The sequence below is a fragment of the Manis javanica genome, chromosome 4 (genome assembly GCF_040802235.1).
Source record: "Manis javanica isolate MJ-LG chromosome 4, MJ_LKY, whole genome shotgun sequence".
Classification (NCBI taxonomy): Eukaryota; Metazoa; Chordata; class Mammalia; order Pholidota; family Manidae; genus Manis; species Manis javanica.
In genome coordinates this window covers 144,042,539-144,066,254 of record NC_133159.1, presented here as the reverse complement: position 1 = coordinate 144,066,254, position 23,716 = coordinate 144,042,539, and the positions used below count along the sequence as shown (strand labels likewise).

General features: G+C 36.7%; 1 protein-coding gene across 18 annotated transcripts in view; it reads right to left on the bottom strand.

Annotated features, from left to right (window-relative positions):
- Window positions 1-23,700, bottom strand: part of SYNRG (synergin gamma) — a 107,539-nt gene extending 83,839 nt beyond the window's left edge. For 4 of the 18 annotated variants that reach the window (XM_037027024.2, XM_037027031.2, XM_037027033.2 and 1 more), the window contains exons 1-3: window positions 23,480-23,690; window positions 11,582-11,622; window positions 8,188-8,309 (exon numbers count right to left, since the gene is read on the bottom strand). In XM_037027024.2, the coding sequence (XP_036882919.1) occupies window positions 8,188-8,309; window positions 11,582-11,622; window positions 23,480-23,556 (240 nt within the window). In that variant the 5' untranslated portion in view covers window positions 23,557-23,690. Of the gene's footprint in view, window positions 1-8,187; window positions 8,310-11,581; window positions 11,623-23,479 lie in introns of all 18 variants that reach the window. The other 14 variants (XM_037027025.2, XM_037027034.2, XM_037027037.2 and 11 more) reach the window with 8 other exon arrangements.
- Window positions 23,701-23,716: the final 16 nt, after the last annotated feature.

Sequence of the window (23,716 nt, the reverse complement as noted above, 5' to 3'; positions counted from 1 at the left end):
CTAAGAAAAAAATCCCTGGACCAGATGGTTTCACCGCTGAATTTTATCAAACATTTAGGGAAGACCTAATACCCATCCTCCTTAAAGTTTTCCAAAAAGTAGAAGAGGAAGGAATACTTCCAAATTCATTCTATGAGGCCAGCATCACCCTAATACCAAAATCAGGCAAAGACACCACAAAAAAAGAAAATTACAGACCAATATCCCTGATGAACATAGATGCAAAAATACTCAAAAAAAATTAGCAAACCAAATTCAAAAATACATCAAAAAGACCATCCATCATGGTCAAGTAGGATTTATTCCAGGGATGCAAGGATGGTATGATATTAGAAAATCCATCAACATCATCCACCACATCAACAAAAAGGACAAAACCATATGATCATCTCCATAGATGTCAAAAAAGCATTCAACAACATTCAACATCCATTCATGATAAAAACTCTCAACAAAATGGGTATAGAGGGCAAGTACCTCAATATAATAAAGGCCATATATGACAAACCCACACCCAATATCATACTTAACAGAGAAAAGCTGAAAGCCTTTCCTTTAAGATTGGGAACAAGACAAGGATGCCCACTATCTCCACTTTTATTCAACAGTTCTGGATGTCCTCGGCACAGCAATCAGACAATACAAAGAAATAAAAGGCATCCAGATTGGTAAGGAAGAAGTTAAACTGTCCCTATTTGCATATGACATGATATTGGACATAAAAAACCCTAAAGAATCCACTCCAAAACTACTAGATCTAATATCTGAATTCAGCAAAATTGCAGGATACAAAATGAATGCACAGAAATCTGTTGCACTCCTATACACTAATGATGAACTAACAGAAAGAGAAATCAGGAAAACAATTCCATTACAACTGCATCAAAAAGAATAAAATACCTAGCAATAAACCTAATGAGGGAAGTGAAAGACACATACACTGAAAACTACAAAACACTCATGAGAGAAATTAAAGAAGATACCAATAAATGGAAGCACATTCCGTGCTCATGGATAGGAAGAATATTGTCAAAATGGCCGTCCTGCCTAAAGCCATCTACAGATTTCACACAATCCCTATCAAAATACCAACAGCATTCTTCAACAAACTAGAGAAAATAAGTTCTAAAATTCATATGGAACCACAAAAGACCCCGAATAGCCAAAGCAATCCTGAGAAAGAAGATTAAAGCTGGGGGGGATTATGCTCCCCAACTTCGAGCTCTACTACAAAGCCACAATAATCAAGACAATTTGGTGCAAGAACAGACCCATAGACCAATGGAACAGAATAGAGAGCCCAGACATAAACCCATTGTATATAAACAATGAACAATCTCAAATGTTCAATGAACAAAAACAATTCCATTTACAATAACATCAAAAGGAATAAAATTCCTAGGAATGGTTAATTAATATACAATAAAGGAGCCATGGACATACAATGGGAAAATGAAAGCCTCTTCAACAACTGGTGCTGGCAAAACTGGACAGCTACATGCAAGAGAATGAAAGTGGATTATTGTCCATCCCCAAACACAAAAGTAAACTCAAAATGGATCAAAAGACCTGAAGGTAAGTCATGAAACCATAAAACTCTTAGAAGAAAATCTTAGGCAAAAATCTCTTGAATATAAACATGAGCAACTTTTTCCTGAACGCATCTCCTTGAGCAAGGGAAACAAAATGAAAAATAACAAATGGGACTACATCAAACTAAACAGCTTCTGTACAGTAAAGGACACCATCAACAGAACAAAAACACATCCTACAGTATGGGGGAACATATTTGTAAATGACATATCTGACAAGGGGTTAACACCAAAAATATATAAAGAACTCACATGCCTCAACAACCAAGAAGCAAATAACCTGATTAAAAAATGGGTCGAGGATATGAACAGACACTTCTCCAAAGAAGAAATTCGGGCACATGAAAAGATGCTCCACATCACTAATTACCAGGGAAATGCAAACCCCAGTGATGAAAGACTGAAACCCTTTCCTCTAATATGAGGAATAAGGCAAGAATGCTCTTTTACCACTTGTATTTGACATAGCAGTGGAAATAAGAGTAATTAGGCAAGAAAAAGGAAAAAAAGTCATCTAAATTGGAAATGAAGAAGTAAAATTATGTGTTTGCAGATGATGTAGAAAATCATAAAGACTTCACAATGAAGCTGCTAGAATAAAGGTATTCAGCAAAGTAGTAGGATACAAAGTCAAAATCATGCATTCCTGTATATAAACAATGAACAATCTCAAATGTTCAATGAACAAAAACAATTCCATTTACAATAACATCAAAAGGAATAAAATCCCTAGGAATTAACTTGAGGTAAAATACTTGTACAATGAAAACTACAAAACATTGCTGAAAGAAATTAAAGATGACATCAATAAGTGGAAAAACAATCCACATTCAAGGATTACAACACTTAATACTGTTAAAATGTCAGTATTACCCAAGATTATCTACAGATTCAATGCAATCCCTATTAAAATACCAATGCCTTTTTTTTTTTTTTTCCCCAGAAAAAGAAAAGTCTATCTAAAATTCCTATGGAAGCTCAAGGAACTCTGAATAGCCAAAACAATCTCGGAAAACTAAGAATGAAACTGGTGGAAGACTCACACTTTCTGATTCCAAAACTTACTACAAAGCTACAGTTATCAAAACTGTGGTATTGGCATCAAGACAGACATACTGACCAATTAGTATAGGCAGGGCCTTTGTGTGGTGATTAGGTCAGGAGGGTGGAGTCTTCATGAATGGGATTAGTGCTTTTATGAAGAGATCCCACAGACCTCCCTGGTCCCTTTCCCCATGTGAAGACACCACTAGAAGTCTGTGACCTGGAAGAGGTCCCTTACCCAACCACACAGGCACCTTGGTCTTGGACTTCCAGCCTCTTAAACTCTGAGAATAAATTCTTACTGTTTACAAGCTACCCAATCTCTGTTATTTTGTTACAGCAGCCTGAATAGCCTAACACAGCAAGCCGGAGAAAATATTTGCAAACCACATACCCAACAAAGGACTTAGTATATAGAATGTTAAAGAACTCTGAAAACTCAACAGTAAAATACAAAAAGAAAAAAAATCCAATCAGAAAATGGACAAAAGACACAAAGGGACATTTCTCTGAAGAGACTGTAATGATGGCAAATAAGCAAATGAAAAGATTTCAGCATCATTAGTGTTAAAAGCCAAAATGGAGGCTGCAGTTACACCTAGGCCAAACGTTCACAGTCACATAACCAAAATGTCACACTGTCCTGATTTCCTTGAAATGTTGACTGATCTAAAACAAACTTAAGCTTTCTTCATGTCAGCATGACCTTACAGTTTCCTAGCTAATCAGCTACAAACAAGTAAACTTATGCAATGAAAAGGAATGTTAAGTTTCTAGCAACTAATCACAATACAAAACAATGTACTTATTCATGCTTTATAAACTGAGCTGTAACTGCTGAAAGCCACCCTTCTAACCACTTTTGGTTTTATGTCTTCCGGTTTGGGAACAGTTTGTTTCTCGATCAATAAAATATTCATACAAAGTAAAGCTCTCTGAATTTCTTCCAACATTAGTCATTAGGGAAATGCAAGTTAAAAATCACAATGAGCTATCACAACACACCTATCAGAGCAGCTAAAATAAAAAATAACATCACCACAAAATACTAGCTACGATGCAAAGAAACTGGATGATCACTCATACATTGCTGTTGGGAATGGAAAATGGTACAACCTCTGGAAAACAGTCTGGCAAGTTCTTTAAAAATTGCACATTCAACTACCACGCCACTCAGCAATTGTATCCCTGAGCATTTATCCCAGAGAAACGAAGCCTTATGTTCACACAAAAACCTCTATACATCATAATTCAAAACCAGAAACAGGCTAGATATCATTCAATGGGTGAATGGTTAAACAAGCTGTTGAACATCCATACCATGGAATACTATTCAGCAATAAAAAATGAAATATTGATATATCCAACAACTTGGATGAATTTCAAGGGAATTATGCTAGGCAAAAGAAAGCCAATTGTAGAAAGTTAGTGATTCCATTTAGGTAACATTCCTGAAATCATGTTATAGAAATGGGGAACATATTAATGACTGCCAAAGGTTGGGGGTGTACAGTGGTAAGAAAATGAGTATGGCTATAAAATGGCAACATGAGTTGTGATATTATAGTTCTGCAAATGGTTACCACTGGGGAAACTAAGTAAAGGGTCTCCTTGTATTATTTCTTACATACAAGTGAATACACATTTATCTCAAAATACAAAGCTTAACTAAAACTGTTCTGATAAAGCTGTGCAATTGGTTCACGCATATTCATCATATATTCTACTCTTACCTATAAGCTTGAAATATTTCTGAATAATAATTTAAAATTTTAGTTTAAATCTTGTGTTTTTGTGAGTCCTGGGGAGTGGAGAGCAAAATGGCAACTAAAATTAATTTTTATCTTTGATTTTTATCTGAAAAATATACCCTTCAAAGATTTAAGGGATGGCTCTAGAATAATGGATTTTCCTCATACATATCTATGGTTGGTTATAGCTACTGAATTTGGGGAAAAAATAAGATCTGAATGAGTTTTAAGAATAGTGAGCAGCTTCCAAACAGTATAATGCCTGTCAGCAAGATTAAAGAATACAGAAAAATATTTTGGTTTATTTTAGAATTATTAATTTTAAGCTCCTGATACTCAAGGAAATTATCTGGGGGACATCAATCTGATAGTTTACATTTTTATTACTGTTCTGCATGTTAGAGAACCTTATTGTTTTTGGTTGCCTCACTTCAAAAATATTTTTCAGATAATTACATAAGACATAAAACAATGTTCAGAGTGAAAATCGATTATTTAAAAATTGTATCAATCATTAAGGTTCAGCAGTTTTAGTTAAATCTTAAAAATACAGTAGGCTTTTTTCAGTGATTTCCTGCCCTTACTCTAAGAGGATTATATATCCTTATGTGGTGTGCACTACTGGTAAATGTAATCTCCTATTGATGTTCATTTTGGCAGCATTACTTTAGGGAGCAGAAGTGATATTAAATGCTACCTCTGAAAGAAAGCTTTTTTAAAGACATCACAGGGTTTAGCCATCTCTTTTCCCAATGCTAAGAGTCTGGGATATCCTAGGTTAAGGTCTCAGGATAAAGAGAACATGTTGCTGAGTCAGAGCCAACCCATAAAAGACATGTATCACAATGAGAAATAAACCTTAGTTTTTGTAAATCACTGAGATTTTGAGATTGTTGTTTCTGTAGCATAATCTAGTGAAAGCTGAGTAAAATTGATTAAAACCTACAAAGGCTCTATTTATTCCCATTTTCTTTCTAATGGAGATGGATAAAGAACAAATCTGTAAGTTTTCCTGAATATTTACACACAATATAGAAACTTTATTTACTCATATGACTTCAACATAACAATGGTTTCAATTTAAATTCTGACTGTAAACCCAATATTATTTATAAGTTATATATATGTGCTATTCTACTAATATACTGTATATATGATAAAACATAAAAATAGAAAACTTAATAATTACTAAAAATGAAATATAGGGCATTTAAAATACATATAAACAGCATAAAAACCCTTTTTGTTCTAGCTTATTTGTAAATGAATGTTTATTTTTTGAGAAAATAATATAATACTTTGGATTCAGCCATTAAGAAATCTGACTCCTGGATTCAGGTTATTTGATTACTTGGTCTAAATGGGTAACATAACTTAAGAAGATAATTTTCAAAGATAGGGAGATTCAAATGGAATAAGCTCATCTTAGGCTGTACTTACTAAATCATGATACTATCAATCAATTTCACTTAACAATTCTAAAAAAAAAAGTAACATTTGCTTTAACCTACACTCCCTATCTATGATCATAACTGTTTATGCAGGAACACATGTTTGCACAAAAGCCGGAAAATTCTCAATTCCTTTTTATGTTTTTTAAGTGTTAATGATTTTTAGTCTAATCTCTCCCTTTTAATACACTCAGAAAATTTGAAAGAACAGTGTATTAACATCCTTCCCTATTTGCTATCCCTACATACATACTTTTTTTTCTTTTGCTGAATCATTTGTAGGTAAATTGTAGACATAATTTCTTTTAATGAAGAGAAGGTAAACTGAGGTTTATAAACTCCAAAAAGTAACAGTATCTAGTTAGAGTTCTATAATATTGTTTTCATTAATTTATTTTTTGGTTACTCTCTGCCTATAATAAATGAAGATTTTTTATTTACTTGAGCAATATAAAGGTTCCTTTGGTTAAAAACCTAAACAATTAAAATGTTAATTAAAAAATACATGGCAAAAATCATGAAGGTGCTACTCAAATGACTGAAGTTTGGGAAACAGCGTTAGTTAAGAACTCAGTCTCTGAAATATAATAGAGCTGCTTGGCTTAAGTCTCTACTCTAAAACAAGTTATATGACATTGAATAGAGCACTGAACCTCCCCAACTGCAGCTTGCTTATCTATAAAATTGAAATGAAAACGTTACTTATGTTATGGAGTTGTTATGAGGACTGAATGATATAATGCCCACAATGAATATAGCACATGTAAACAAGTGGTGGTTATTATTAGTGCTTAATACTACTATTCAAGAAAGAATGTTTTGGCCAGAAATGGGGGTTGTGAGCCAATGAAAACATGGAAAACTAGTCAGATGAATATTAAAAATAGAACATGAAATAATGTTGTGCTACTTTAAAGATTATTCCTGATATTAACATTAATACAAGAAATAAAAATAGCTTGTCACTTCCTACCCACTGTATGCCAGGTACAATGCTAAGTGCTGTATATAATTCTTTCATTTGACCCTTTCTATGACCATACTGGCAAAATATTTCATCCCTGTTTTACAGGTAAGTGACAAAGCTAGGATTTGAACTTCGGTCTGACACCAATTTCATGTGTTTTTTCCCTTTAATTCCCTTCATTCCCCAAAACTTCTGTGGCTGCTTCTCTTCAATCTCCTCTGTTGAGAACTCATGCTCTTAGATTCAAATGCTGAAATCCTAAAGGCTCTATCCTGGAGTGTTTTCTCCATCTGTAGTGCTCTTGGATATTCCAAGTCACCCCTATGGCATTATTTATACTTCTATATGCAGATGACCCCAAATCTATAATTTGCAAGTCGGAATGAAAAATCCTGAATCACAGGTCAGCTTACTAAATGTCTCTGCACAGCCCCACATGAATGTTTCACAGGTTCTTCAAACAATATGTACCAGCAAACAATCTCTTCCAATACTTTAATTACTAAGTGAAACAATTTTAAATAAATGAACAGTTAGTTGCTCATGCAGAAAACAGGGAATCAATTTGATATCCCTTCTCCTTTATTTTCAACATCCAATCATTCAGCAGGTCCTATTGATTTTATTTCCTAAATAGTTCTCAGAACTATTCATCTCTCCATTCCTCTGCTATCACCCAACATCTTACCTGCTCTCACATCAACTTTTTAATGATTCTCCTTAGATCCACTTTTGTTCTCCTTTCTCTCTCCAATCATTCTCTAATTAGCAGTCAGAGTGACCTTTTCAAAATATAAATCTGATTCTGTTACTCCACTGCTTTTTAGGTAGCTATTCAATTGCTCCCTAATTGTTTTAAGAGAGAATTCAATGTACAGTATGGTTAATATGATTAATAGAGGTATACTGAGGACTTAAGTTCAAATCCTGGCTTACCATGCTGTGACCATCCTCACAAATCTTCAGTTTTTTCATCAGAAAAATGGAGAGACCACCTCTTTAAACAGCTGTTATGGGGATTAGACGAGAAGGTTCTGAGCCTTCCAAACAATGACACTGTTCCATTCATAAGAACAGTGCTCCTTCTAACAATGTGACTTCATGCCATCAGGTCCCTGAATTTTTCAAAATGCCATTCAAACGCCTTATAAGCCAGTGGTCACTAAAGCAGTCACCAGATTTTCCTGAAATGATTTATGTTGCTACTGCTGTTGTGTTTATTCTCATGAACTTATCTTCATTTTATTTTGGAAAAAGCCACCTAAGGATGAAGACTATATTTACTTCTAAATATAACATTTAAACTCCCTATATAGCTTTTAGTATGTAGACATATAACAATAATTACAACTTTGTAAACAATTGGCTAAAGAGGCAAGTACCTGCATAGCGATAGATCCTTGGGACATTTGAGAGCTGTAATTCATTCCTATCAAGCCTTGCATATTAGGCTGCATGACAGAGACCATAGGAAATCCCTGTTGCTGCATCGGCACCAGGCCTGCTGAAAAACATAAAGGTATCATTAAAGTTGATGCATTTCAAAGTTCATTTTCCTAAAACCATAAGTACCTATGGACTTGATATGTAGGAGGCAGCACAGTAGAGTGGAAAAAAGCAGATTCTGGAGATAGACTTGAGAATGAATTCCAACTCCATCATTTACTAAGTTATGTGATCTTGGGCAACTTACAAAACTTTACCTGCAAAATGAAAAAATAATACCCATTCTACAGAATTTTTGTACACACTTAAAAAATTAGCGGTATGGCCTAATTGTGATATTTGGTCTTCAAGAGGCAATCTCCGCCTCTTGGTATTCATACCCTTATCATTCCCTCTCACACTAAACAAGACTGACCAGTATAACCAATAGGGTATTGTGGAAATGACAGTGTGTAACTCCCAAGGCTAGTTCTTAAAAACCACTGCAGCTTCCTCCTTGCTCTCTTGGATCTCTTGATCTGGGGAAAGCCACTGCCACATCAAGAGACTACTCAAGCAGTCCCATGGAGACCCCATGTGGTAAGGAACTGAAACCACTGGCCAAAAACCAGCACAAATTTGTCATGTATGGGAATGAACCACCCTGGAAGCAGATCTTCCAGCTTCATCAAAACTTTAGATGATGACACTCCTGGCTGGCACCTTTACTGTAATCTCTTTGGTCCCAAGCCAAAAGCACCCAGTGAAGCCATTCCCAGATACCTGACCGACAGATACAGTGTGAAATGATGTTTATTTTTATAAGTTTTGGGGCAATTTTTAATGTAGCAGAAGATAACTAATACAATAGTGGTTAAGAGCATGAACTCTGGATGCCAACTAGAAATGTCACATACTAGCTTTGGGACCATGAGCAATTTAACTTCTGTGCCTCAGCTTCTCATCCATAAAACTGTTTAATACCTAATATAATCAAATAAATGATATTCCTCTTCTTTTTCTATACATAAATAGTTCATTCATGTTAACCACAAAATAGTCATCTGCATGCAAAGCATATCATACAACGGCAGGAAAATTAACATGAAAGTATGATTTAGAGCATACTATCTCCCAAACTTTTTTAATGAAGTGTTCTCAAGAGCAGAGGATAATGAATATAGATCCCTTTAGTGATTTAATAAATACTACACGCCTACTGTATTTTAGGCACAGTTCTAGATACATGATATAAAGCAGTGAATAAAACAAAATCCCTACATAGCCCAAACATAAATTTCAACCTAATTTTGAATTTTAGCACATATTACATCCATATTGGCTCCACTATCAAAATTTTGCTTAAAAATTAAAGGTCTGATAAAGTACACCATGTTTATCTTGCGGGTTCTGTGTACTTCAAGGTTATTTATTCAAAATTTAATTTCAGAATCATGGACATCCACATCTGTAGGTAACATTTATTAGTAGCAAACTGATCATTTATGCATTCAATCATTTATTCAAATATTTGAAGATCTACTCCATGTCAGGCATCATTCTAGGGACATAGCAGTAAACAAACCAGGTCTTTGCCCTCATGGGACTTACAGCATAATTAGGGGAGATAGATAATAAAAGATTTCAACAATAGGATAGCATTTAAGCAAGGACTTGAAGAAAGTAAGGGAGTGAGCCATAGAGGTATCTGGGAAGAGTATTCCAGACAAAGTAATACCAACGCAAAGGCCCTGAGGTGTCATGAATTAGAATGCAGATTGGATATAACCATAGTAAGATGTCTTCTCTCTCATCCCTTTGTACCTAAAGTTTTATTTAATTAACTTTTAAATTCTTGACTGAGTAACTCAATTATTTGGTACAACATTTAGAAGCACAAACTTATACACAGTGAAAAGTCTTGTCTCTTTCCTGTCTCCTGTTCGCCCACTCAGGAACTTGTGGGCACTTCTGCCGTCAGTTTCTTTCATATATTTTCAGAAATAATCCTGTATATTTAAAGCCTTCAAATGATCAAAAAGTCCACTCTAACATAATCTGTAAAAAGAAAATACCTCAAAAACAAGTCCAAATTCCAAAAGAAAAAAATATCAGGCAAGCTTTTGGGCTCTCTTCTTGTTCTATCCCTTTGCTCCACATGTAGATTTTTACTTGAAAATTTATAAAAATGCAAAATACTGAGCATGATAATGAACACATGACTCTGTAATGCCTTCCTAAAGAACAAAAGATCTCAAACCATTTGATCTAAATCGTAGACACATCTAATTACAGATAGCTTAAATAATGTATAAAAGTAAACACAATGAAAAGAAATACAACTGTCCCTTGGAAAAATTTATCTGACACTCAACCTCCAACACTGATTATAAATGGAGACAAAGTCACTATGAGCCACTGACCATCTGCTACTGAGCCGCTCTATCATTCATCTCTATTAGTGACCTAGGAATCTGTTTCTCTAGCAAGTCTACCATAACCAATCAACAATGACTTTGCAAGAAGGGCCACTTTTCAGGAGCAGCTTGGCATAAAGAGAGATGGGGTACACTGGAGTGGGAGAAATGAGAAGAGGAGACATATTCTACCATCAGTGTTATATCCCAGTGACACAGTAGCTTGAGTCAAGATTGTATCCCTTCATTGCTATTTCTGTGAAGACAAAGCTAGAATTGATATTGGTGAGCCCCTGTCTGAAACTGAGAGAGAAGGGATATATGTATTTATTGAAGAAATTTCTAGGAATAAACAGACTTAAAATAGTTTAAACTCAATCAAAATATGTGAACATTCATGTACATGATTATAACAAGATCAAGTTCATATAAGAGAAAACATGGTATAAAATAAAGATATTCATATAGTCATTCACAAATATTTATAAAGACCCTATTATTTTCTATCAGCATGCTGGGAGCTAGAGATACTGATGAGTTTGAAGCAAACATGTCCCTGTCCTATGGAGCTAACAATCTAGGAGAAGACACAGAAGAAGAAAGATGTCACTCAGGGAATTACTGGTCATTTCATTTTTGTCACCTGTTCTTTAATTTCTTTAATACTCTTGTCCTGAAAGTCTCTTTCATCTCTGAGGTTAAATAACAACCTGTTAATACAATGTTTAAGTAAGTTTGGGAGAAATGATGAATGATCTTTATTATTCCCCAAATTACACAATTTCTGAGAAATTTTAAGAGTAGCTGTCATACAGGTTCAAGACTATAAACTGTACTCCATTTGGCAGCAATAGAACTTTTTTACCCCCTTTATCTCTAAGTTCAGAAACATAACAGTAAAAAATAAAAGTTCAAAACTTAAGCTTCCACATACCTTGAGGGGGTCTTATTCCACCTGCTACAGGAAACATGAAGCTGAAAACAGAACAAAAATACATCAGGATTGGGGAGAGGATTAAAGATTGTGGCATGAGAGGTGAGACAGAGGCTTCCTCCTAAAACCATATATATACAAAAATATAATTAATACAACTAATCCTGAAAGAGCAACAGGGAAGAGGACTGTGCCAAACTGCACAAACCTGGAGAAAAGAATAAACCTCATGGAACAGGGAAATGTACCAAAGCTATGGCCCAGCGGGACCCAGGCCCTTCCCCCACCCCAGCTCACTGGCAGGAGGAAGAGAAACAGAGTGGGGAGGGAGCAGAGGCCTGGGACTGCAGAATACAAAACTCTGGAGATCTGCTCTGGGAGCACAAACCTACATTTCATGAAGCTTTCATGGTACTCTTGTGATTAGGGGGTTAGAAAGCTAAAACAGGCAGAACACCTGGAGAGACTGAGATTCCAGCCAACTGTGGAAAGCAGGAATCCATATCCAGCTGCACTGGGACAAAAGAAGGGTGGGCAGTCTGAGAGGCTTCCTAACAACAAGAGGGCTGGTAAAGGGGCAAGGATTGCACAGAGTTCACTGCTCAGGAGAAAGGACAGGTAGACAAAATCGTCTGGGTGCACTCTGCCCAGCAGGTTGGGAACTTTCACAATTTTCAGGTGCTCCAGCTCCCTGGCTGGCTACACAGCAACAAGGACCCCCTCTGTGATATGCAGCCTGCTGTGCTTTTCTCGCAGCCAGACAGCACATGGCTCGCAAACAGGCAAACCCTACCATGGCGTTAGACCAGCCAGAGGGAAGCCCCATCTACAGCAACTACAAACGCAAAGCATAGAGGCTTATACCTGTGTGCTTGGCCACTGGTTCTGGCAGTGGAGACAGGAATAGCAGCCAGGAAGCAGGAAACAGCTCTTTCCTCCCCCCAGGCACCAATATCAATCCCCTGCAACCCCCAAGGTTGCTTCAGGGGCAGAGCAGCTCCAGAGAGTAGAGCTTCTGGGCACTACAGGGTGCCATATACAAATATTAAATGCCAAAGGAACCTGGTTCAAAGTAAAATTATGAATACAACACATGAGAAAGATTGAAATGAAATCGACCTCATGAATTTTCCTGAAAGGGGTTTTAAAATAAAAATCATTAATATGCTCATGGAGGTACAGAAAAATATTCAAGAACTCAGGAATGAATTCTGGTCAGAGATCCAATCATTATGAAACACAGCATCATAAATGAAACATACAATGGAAAGTTTTAAAAGCAGATTAGATATGGTGGAGACGATAAATGAAATAGAAATTAGAGAAGAGGAATACAAAGAAGCTGAGGCACAGAGAGAAAAAAGGAACTCTAAGAATGAAAGAATATTGAGAGAACCGTGTGATCAATCCAAATGGAACGATATTCGCATTATAGGGGTACCAGAAGAAGAAGAAGAGAGAAAAAAGGATAGAAAGTGTCTTTGAGGACGTAATTGCTGAAAACTTCCCCAATCTGAGGAAGGAGATAGTCTCTCAGGCCATGGCGAACTACAGATCTCCCAACACAAGTAACCCAAGGAAGAGAACACCAAGACATAAAGTAATTAAAATGGCAAAGATCAAAGATAAGGACAGACTATTGAAAGCAGCCAGAGAGAGAAATAAGATCACATATAAAGGAAAGCCCATCAGGCTATCATCAGACTTCTCAGAAGAAACCTTACAGGCCAGAAGGGAGAGGCATGATGTAATTAATGCAATGAAGCAGAAGGGCCTCAAATGAAGAATACTTTATTGGGCAAGATTATCATTTTAATTTGAAGGAGGGATTAAACAATTTCCAGATAAGCAAAAGCTAAGAGAATTTACTCCACACAAACCATCTCTGCAGGGTATTTTGGAGGGACTGCTATAGATGGAAGTATTCCTAAGGTTTAATAGCTGTCACCAGAGGTAATAAAACCACAGTAAAGAAAGTAGAACAGTTAATTACTAAGTGAATGCAAAATTAAATCAACTATCCCCAAAGTCAATCAAGGAATAGACAAAGAGTACAGAATATGATACCTAATATATAAAGAATGGAGGAGGAAGAAAAAGGAGGAGAAAAAAGAACCTTTAGATTGTGTTTGTAATAGTATATTAACTGAGTTAAGTTAGACTCTTAGATAGTAAGGAAGTTATCCTTGAACCTTTGGTAACCAAGAATCTAAAGCCTGCAATGGCAATAAGTACACACCTATCAATAATCACCCTAAATGTAAATGGTTTGAATTCACCAATCAAAAGACACAGAGTCATTGAATGGATAAAAAAGCAAGACCCATCTATATGCTGCCTACAAGACACTCACTTTAAACCCAAAGACATGCACAGACAAAAAGTGAAGGGATGGAAAAAGATATTTCATGCAACTAATAGGGAGAAAAAAGCAGGAGTTGCAGTACTTGTATCAGACAAAATAGACTTCAAAACAAAGAAAGTCACAAGAGACAAAGAAGGACATTACATAATGATAAAGGGATCAATCCAACAAGCAGATATAACTATTATAAATAACTATGAACCCAACAAATTAGCACCTACATATGTGAAACAAATACTAACAGAATTAAAAGGGGAAATAGAATGCAATACATTCTATCCAAAAGCAGCAGAATACACATTCTACTCAAGTGCACATGGAACATTTTCAAGAATAGATCATATACTAGGTCACAAAAAGAGCCTCGGTAAATTCAAAAAAATTGAAATTGTACCAACCAGTTCCTCAGACCACAAAGGTATGAAACTAGAAATAAATTATGCAAAGAAAATGAAAAATCCCACAAACACATGGGGGCATCACAACATACTCCTTAAATAACCAATGGATCAATGACCAAATAAAAAACAGAGATCAAGCAATATATGGAGACAAATGACAACAATAATTCAACACCGCAACATCTGTGGGACACAGCGAAGGCCATGCTAAGAGGAAAGTACATTGCAATACAGGCCTACCTCAGGAAAGAAGAACAATCCTATATGAACACTCTAAACTCACAAAAAACGAAACCAAGAAAGGAACAAATGAGGCCCAAAGTCATTAGAAGGAGGGACATAATAAAGATTAGAGCAGAAATAAATAAAATTGAGAAGAATGAAACAATAGAAAGAATCAATGAAAGCAAGAGCTGGTTCTTCGAGAAAATGAACTAGATAAACCCCTAGCCAGACTTATCAAGAAAAAAAGAGTCTACACACATAAACAGAATCAGAAATGAGAAAGGAAAAACAACTATTTACACCACAGAAATACAAAGAATTATTAGAGAATACAATGAAAAATTATATGACAACAAACTGGATAACGCAGAAGAAATGGACAACTTTCTAGCAAAATGCAACCTTCCAAGGCTGATCCAGAAGGAAACAGAAAATCTGAACAGACCAATTACCAGCAACGAAATTGAACTGGTAATCAAAAAATTATCTAAGAATAAAACTACTGGACCAGATGGCTTCATCGCTGAATTTTATGAAACATTTAGTGAACACCTAATACCCATTCTCCTTAAAGTTTTCCAAAAAGTAGAAGAGGAGGGAATACTTTCAAACTCATTCTGTGAGGCCAGCATCACTCTAATACCAAAACCAGGCAAAGACACCACAAAAAAAGAAAATTATAGACCAATATCCCTGATGAACATAGATGCAAAAATACTCAACAAAATATTAGCAAACCAAATTCAAAAATACATCAAAAAGATCATCCAACATGATCAAGTAGAACTTATTCCAGGGATGCATGGATGGTACAACATACAAAAATCCATCAACATCATCCACCAAATCAACAAAACGAAGGACAAAAACCACACAGTCATCCCCATAGATGCTGAAAAAGTATTTGACAAAATTCAATCCATTCATGATAAAAATTCTCAACAAAATGGGTATAGAGGGCAAGTACCTCAACACAATAAAGGCCACATATGACAAACCCACAGCCAACATCATACTTAACAGTAAGAAGCTGAAAGCTTTTCCTTTAAGATTAGGAACAAGACAAGGATGCCCATTCTCCCCATTTCTATTCAACATAGTACTGGAGGTCCTAGCGACAGCAATCAGACAACACAAAGGACTAAAAGGCATTCATATTGGCAAGGAAGAAGTTAAACTCTCCCTGTTTGCAGATGACATGATATTGTACATAAAAAACCCTAAAGAATCCACTCCAAAACTACGAGATCTAATATCTGAATTCAGCAAAGTTGCAGGATACAAAATGAATATGCAGACCTCTGTGGCATACTAACAATGAACTAGCAGAAAGAGAAATCAGAAAAACAATTCCATTCACAGTTGCATCAAAAAGAATAAAATACCTAGGAATAAACCTAACGAAGGAAGTGAAAGACCTATACTCTGAAAACTGCAAAACACTCATGAGATAAATTAAAGAAGATACCTATAAATGGAAACGCATTGCATGCTCATGACAGGAAGAATTAATATTGTCAAAATCACCATCCTGCCTAAAGCAATCTACAGATTCAATGCAATTCCTATTAAAATTCCAACAGCATTCTTCAATGAACTAGAGAAAATAGTTCTAAAATTCATATGGAACCACAAAAGACCCCGAAACCCAAAGCAATCTTGAGAAAGAATAAAGCTGGAGGGGATTATGCTCCCCAACTTCAAGCTCTACTACAAAGCCACAGTAATCAAGACAATTTGGTGCTGGCACAAGAACAGACCTATAGACCAATGGAACAGACTAGAGAGCCCTGATATAAACCCAACCATATATGGTCAATTATTATACAATAAAGGAGTCATGGACATACAATGGGGAAATGACAGTCTCTTCAACAGCTGGTGTTGGCAAAACTGGACAGCTACATGCAAGAGAATGAAACTGGATTATTGTTTAACCTCATACACAAAAGTAAACTCAAAATGGATCAAAGACCAGAATGTAAGTCATGAAACCATAAAACTCTTAGAAGACAACGTAGGCAAAAATCTCCTGATACAAGCATGAGCAGCATCTTCCTGAACACATCTCCTCAAGCAAAGGAAACAAAAGCAAAAATGAACACATGGGACTACATCAAACTAAAAAGTTTCTGTATGGTAAAGGACACCATCAACAGAACAAAAAGGCATCCTACAGTATGGGAGAATATATTTGTAAATGACATATCTGACAAGTGGTTAAGTTCCAAAATACATAAAGAACTTACACGCCTCAACAACCATAAAGCAAATGGGCAGAGGATATGAACAGACAATTCTCCAAAGAAGAATTTCAGATGGCCAATAGACACATGAAAAGATGCTCCACATCACTAATCATCAGGGAAATGCAAATAAAAATCATAATGAGATATCACCTCACACAAGTAAGGATGGCCAGCATCGAAAAGACTAAGAACAACAAATGCTGGTGAGGATGTGGAGAAAGGGGAACCCTCCCACACTGCTACTGGGAACGTAGCTGGTTCAACCATTGTGGAAAGCAATATGCAGGTTCCTCAAAAACTAAAAATAGAAATACTATTTCACCCATAAATCCCACTCCTTAGAATTTACCCAAAGAATACAACTTCTCAGATTCAAAAAGACATATGCACCCCTATGTTTATCGCTGCACTATTTACAATAGCCAAGATATGGAAGCAACATAAGTGTCCATCAGTAGATGAATGGATAAAGATGATGTGGTACATATAAACAATAGAATACTATTCAGCCATAAGAAATAAATCCTACCTTGCAACAACATGGATGGAGCTGGAAGATATTATGCTCAGTGAAAGAAGCCAGGCAGAGAAAGACAAATGCCAAATGATTTCCCTCATTTGTAGAGTATAACAACGAAGCAAAACTGAAGGAACAAAATAGCAGCAGACTCACAGACTCCAAGGGACTAGTGGTTACCATTTTGTTTATCCATTCATCTGCGGAGGGGTGTGGGAGGGCGGGTGGGTAGGGAGGGAGAGGGGATTGAGGGGTATTATGTTTAGTACACATGGTGTGGGGGGTCATAGGGAAAACAGTGTGGCACAGAGATGGCAAATAGTGAATCTGTGGCATCTTACTACACTGATGGACAGTCATTGAATTGGAGTATGGGTGGGGACTTGATAATATGGGTAAATGTAGTAACCACATTGTTTTCTCAGGTGAAACGTTCATAAGAGTGTATATCAATACCTTAATAAAAATTTTTTTAAAAATCAGGATCTTCATATGTATAAAGATTTCAAATAAAACATAATTTTTTTAATGTAAGTGAAAGAACTGTATATAGGGCCCTGATTTTTCTACAGTACAATACTGAATTACTCAGTATCAATACAGATTGAATATCCATAGGATGCATGATAGGATTTTATTTTAGGAGGAAAATTTTTAAAAGAAGAACTTGAAAACAGTCTCGTTCTGTAACTGATTTCCCTGGATTCCAATTTCCCCGGCCATGAAACAAGAGGGTTGGATTAGTTTCAATTCAGTGAACATTTACTGAACACACATAAAAGGACTGAATTAGCTCAAGGTCTTGCTGAAGACACTGATGCAGGCAAGTAACTTGAACACAGCATAGAATGTGCTGTGGGAGGTCCACAATATTAAAAGAAATGAGAAGATTAATCTGATAGGTTATATTTTGGGAATTTTTATGGAGATATCTTTTGAGCTGAATCTTAGAGAGAGGCACACTATATGCCATGAGCAAAAACTGAGGCTGGAGTTGTAGGTGTGTTCAGAGAAAATGGTTTAAGGTTGACTACAGGCATATCTTATTTTATTGTGCTTCACTTTATTGCACTTTGTGAATACTGCAGTTTTTATAAATTGAAGGTCTGTGGTAACTCTGTGTTGAGCAAGTCTATGGATGCCATTTTTCCAACAGCATTTGCTCACTTTGAGTCTCTCTGTCACATTTTGGTAATTCTTGCAATATTTCCAACTTTTCACTATCATTTTTGTTAAGGTGATCTGTGATCAGTGATTAGAACTCACTGAAAGCTCAGATGATAGTTAGCATCTTTTAGCAATAAGGTATTTTTTTATTAAGGTAGGTACATTGTTTTTTTAAGATGTAACCCTGTTGTACAGTTAATAGATTGTAGTGTGAGGTAAACATAACTTTCATATGCACTGGGAAACCAAAGATCTCATTTGACTCACTTTGGTAGGATAATTATTTTTTGCAGTGGTCTGAAACCAAACCCAAAATGTCTCTAAGGTCTGCCTATATAAGATATAGGATTAGAAATGTAAGCAGATTGCAAAGGACCCTTAAAATGTTTAAATTTTGAATATTATGTGAAGTTGTCAGATTTTTTTTACCTGTGGTAAAATATACATAAAATTTTACCATTTTAATCCTTTTTAACTGTACAGTTAAATGACAGTAAGTACATTCACAATGCTCCATAACCATCACAACCACATCCAGAAATTTTTCATAATCCCAAACAGAAACTCTGTACCCATCAAATGATAACTCCCCATTATTCCTTCCCCTGAAGCCCTGGTAGCCACTAGTCTCCTTTTTGTCTCTATGAACTTGCCTATTCTAGCTACCGCATAATAAGTAGAATCATTCAATACTTGTCCTTTTTGTTATCTGGCTTGTTTTGCAAAGCATAATGTTTCCAAGGTTCATCCATGTGGTAGTATGTATCAGAATTTCATTTCTTTTTATGGCTGAATAATATCCTATTGTCTGTACATACATTTTGTTTATCCATACATCTGCTGATGGACACTTGGGTTGTTATCACCTTTTCATTGTCATGAATAACACTGCTATAAACATTGGTATACCAGTATATGTTTGAGTCCCTCTTTCAGTTCTTTTGGGTATATTCTTAGAAGTGGAATTGCTGGATCATACAGTAATTCTATATTTACTTTTTGAAAAACCACTAAACTGTTTTCCACAGCAGCTGCACCATTTTACATTCCCACCAGCAATGTACAGGGTTCCAGTTTCTCCACATCCTCACCAACACTTACTATTTTCTGTTTTAAAAAAAGATAAGTTACCCTAAGAGGTACAAAATGTTATCTCATTGTAATGTGAATATGCACTTCCCTGGTGTCGGAGGTTTTAAGTAGAAGAGTGAAATGATCAGAAATGTACAGTAGTGTAGGTTTCTCTGGTAACAGGGTATGGCAGAGAAGATGTGAAGTAAAAAGGACTAACTAAGAAACTATCATAATAATCTTAATAAGAGATGAAAAAGGTCATAACCAGAGTAGTGGGAGTGGAAACGAAGAAGTGAATGAAAGCTACTTGCAACTGCCAGAATGGGAAAGAGTAGTGAAAAAGCAGGAAGAGCTTAAGATGATGCTGAGATTTTGAGTCAGAGCAACTCAAGAAGGGTGATGGTATTTATTGAAAACAGGAACCCAGTATGAATAAGTTTGTGGAGAAAGGTGGTAGGAGTGTCCATGAGGAACAATCTAGTAAGCAATTAGAAAAGTAACTCAAGCTCAGTAAGAGTTTAGATCAATCTAGCTAGACTCTTAAGTAAAGGTTTAAAAAAAAAATTAAGCTCTGGCTGTGGCTAAAATAGCCAAGGGAACATGCGTGTATAGTGAGAAGACAACAAAGGACAACCTTGGAGAATTCTTCCAATGAAAACTGAATGATCACTAATAATTAAGGAGCTGATTATGCTGGTATGTAAAGTCCAGACTTTGCAAAATCAGTCTTAAAATTTACAATTACCAATATGACTTAGAGGTTAAGTAAAAACTGGAAATGCAAGTTATATTTTCTTTTTTCCAGCTCTCCCATAAAGTAACTGTGAAGCTCTATGCAATCCCCTTCACCATCCTGTCCATCTCCCCTCTAACAAATGAAAACACAGAGCTGCAGGTTTGCCAGGGTCCCAACTAAGACTACCAAATAGGCAAGAATAAATGTATAGATGTACAAAAGTTACTTTAAAAACATAAACTAAATTAAGAACATGACTGACAAACATGATTTACTCCATAATTACTTAGCAACCCAAACTACTTGGTGACTGCATTAGTACGATTCTCTAAAATGTTTAGACAATTAATATCAACATGCTTAACAAGTGGTTTGTCAAACAGCTCGGCAAGACATTAATAAGACAGCACAAATTTGGCAAAAAACTGTGCAGCAAGATGACCAACAATTTGATTTCAAAGATATACTGTTTATTACTGTTGTCTCACTATAAAAGCAGAACTGTGATCTCTACTTGTCACATGCCTATCTCATTCACCCTGCCTGTGAGTTACTTCTGCTACTAACCTAGATCAGCCTTCACTTCTCAGGCAGGGACTCCAATAAAACTTCCTAACGGATCTCCCCACTCTAGATTCTGACTTCTAATGCAGCTCATATAGATCAGGCGGGTGCATCTCCCTAAAGGACCATTTGATAAAACCACCCCTAGAGTTAAAACTATGTAATGGTTCCCCATTAAGTTGAATCTTAATTTGTATTCAAGGCCCTCTCCAGTTTCAGCACAACTTTTCAGTTTTATCTCACAAACTCTTCTCTTCCACTCAGTGCTACAATCCATCTGGCCTACCCACTGTTCCCTAGTGTTCAGTACACCTTCCCATCTCTATGACACTCTCTTGACTCCTTCCTCTTTGTTCAAATGAGGCCCAGATGAAATACTTCTTCTTTGCTTTCAATGTACCTTAACTCCACAAATACTTATGTGTTTTCTGTGTGTTAGAATGTGCTAGAAGCAATGGAAAATGAAAAGATGAGGAAGCCTTTTAGGAACTTAGAGCAGGAAAAAAATAAACAAGCTCACAAATGATAACATCCCAGAAGAATAGAGACTAATCAAGATCTTTTAACTTTTTCCTGCCATAATTGACTTTAAAAAATAATAAAATAAAAACTATACTGCTTATCTCCTGGGTAAATTTTGCCCTTTATACAACTCTACCATTTACACTAGAGTAGCCCATCCAGAATACCAAACAAAAGTAGGTTAATATTAATAAAGTTGGAAAATGATATTATTTTTTGCTTAGTCTCTTAGAACAGGGGCAAGTATCTAAGAAATACAGTAAATTATGGTACATGGATTTTCTCCATTAAAAGGTGAGAGAGGTTGCCTGGTTCTATTTTTCTCCTCTAAAATATATTTAGACTACCATTATTGTCAGATTCCTTATGACATAACCTCAGCCCTTACCACTGCTCTCTAAAAACTGTAATATTCTTTCTTTATTGAGCTTCTCAGCTTCAAAGTTTCCAATATATGTAACATTTACCCTACATTTTTAAGGTAAAGATCATTTAACCACTCTTCTCTCCCACATATCTTCTAGAGCTTTGGAATACAGATGTTACTACTGCCAAATTTTATAGGTGAAAACAACTTTAAGATCAATCATTCTAATTTCTTTCACAATTCAGGCCATATTTTTAAAATTTGTGCTCACATACCTATGATGTCAAAATACTATAAACTAAGGGGATGACCCACTCGACTTTCTGCACCAGAGGTCCTCCTTGCCCAAAATAAACAACATGAAAACAAAAAACCTGTGCCTAGAATACCAAAACTTTTTAAGTTTGTATTTTCCCATAACTTGATGCTTTGATTAATCATACTTGATCAGATTAATGCCACTAAAGAATATTGTAGAAACTATTATCACACGTAAAAAGGAAAGAGATTATTACATATTTGCCTTCCCCAGACAAAAACTGATTTGTATCACATATTCAAGGAAAAATTCTAGTGAAACTGTGGCAATTAGAAAACAAAAGAAAAGCAGTTTTAAATCTGCAGTGAAAGATGTGTAGAGAAAATGAATGCAAAGTGGAACTGCACACAAGTGGTTTATTGAACAGTGACTGCTTTTTTCCTAGCATATATATAAGCACCTACAAGAGGTGATAAGTTTAAAGATCTTACACTTTTTCAGTGTTCATGACTCCAAAATTGAAACACTGCATATCAAAAAACTAACAAGTTTGTTTTCCAAAAATAATTTAGGATGCTAAGGATAAAAAGTTAATTTTAACTCCAAATGTGTAAACAGTATGTGTTGGCTAACAAAATATAATCAGACTATGTCGTTACAGAAGTGGGGTGAAAACTTCAGGGATAAAATTATTTCCTTAAATGAACTTGTCAGGTTACAAATGTTCATCTCCTTTATTGTTTCGTGTATGAGAACACAAGGCAATTACTATCTGAAATACAGCAGAAAGCAGATTTGTTTAAGGGCTAAGTAAAAGCCTGGAAGCTTTGTTCTAATAACTACGTAACTGCCGCTTAATAGTGAACCATTTTTTAATACCGAGACCAGTCTTAAAGAGTTACGTCTACAAGAGTTCTACATACTAATTCAAAGGTCTTCAGATTTTCCTGTTTCTCGTGTTAAGAAAGCAAACAAAAAGGACAGGACACTCAAACAGGACACACACACATCTTGGAAACAGTTGTCCAGCTTTGTAACCAGATTTTTCAGACCCTTCCCTACAACATTCCTTGTCAAGCCCGGAAAGCCCTGGCAGAGAAGTCTCTGGTCACTTCAGAGCCAGCCAGTGCCAGTAGAGAGGCGTCGGGGTTCCTTGTGTCCCCAGCCCAGTCAGCGGACCCTCCCCTTCGCGGCTCCCCGCGTGGCTCCAGCAGCCGGTGGCCCTGCGCTTGGAAGACAGGAGTCAGGAGCCCGGCCTCCTCCCGCCCCCTCGGCCTAGGTCCGGGAGGACGACCCTTCTCCCGCAGGCCAGTTTCAAAGGAAAAGGGGTCGGAGCGGGGAAAATAGCCATAACCGCCAGAGCCCTGGCCGCTGCGGGGACCAGCCCTGCCTCTGGGTGCGGGGAAGGCAGTGGGCTGCGAGGCAGGTCCCGACCCAGCTCTTCATACCCACCTTCCTCCCCCGGCCGCCCCCGCACCAGCTCCCGCGGCCCCGCCGCCGCCAGCTCCCGTTCCCGGCCGTAACGCCATCTTGCTCGGAGCCTGCCGCCGCCGCCGCCGCCGCCGCCTTACAAGCAGCTGTCAGATGAAAAGACAGCTACTTCCGGGGCAAATGCTAGGCCCCTCCCTCCCCGCGGACTGGGGTATGAGTAGGGGCGGGCGCCCACGTGACCCCCGGCGCCCGGGTAGG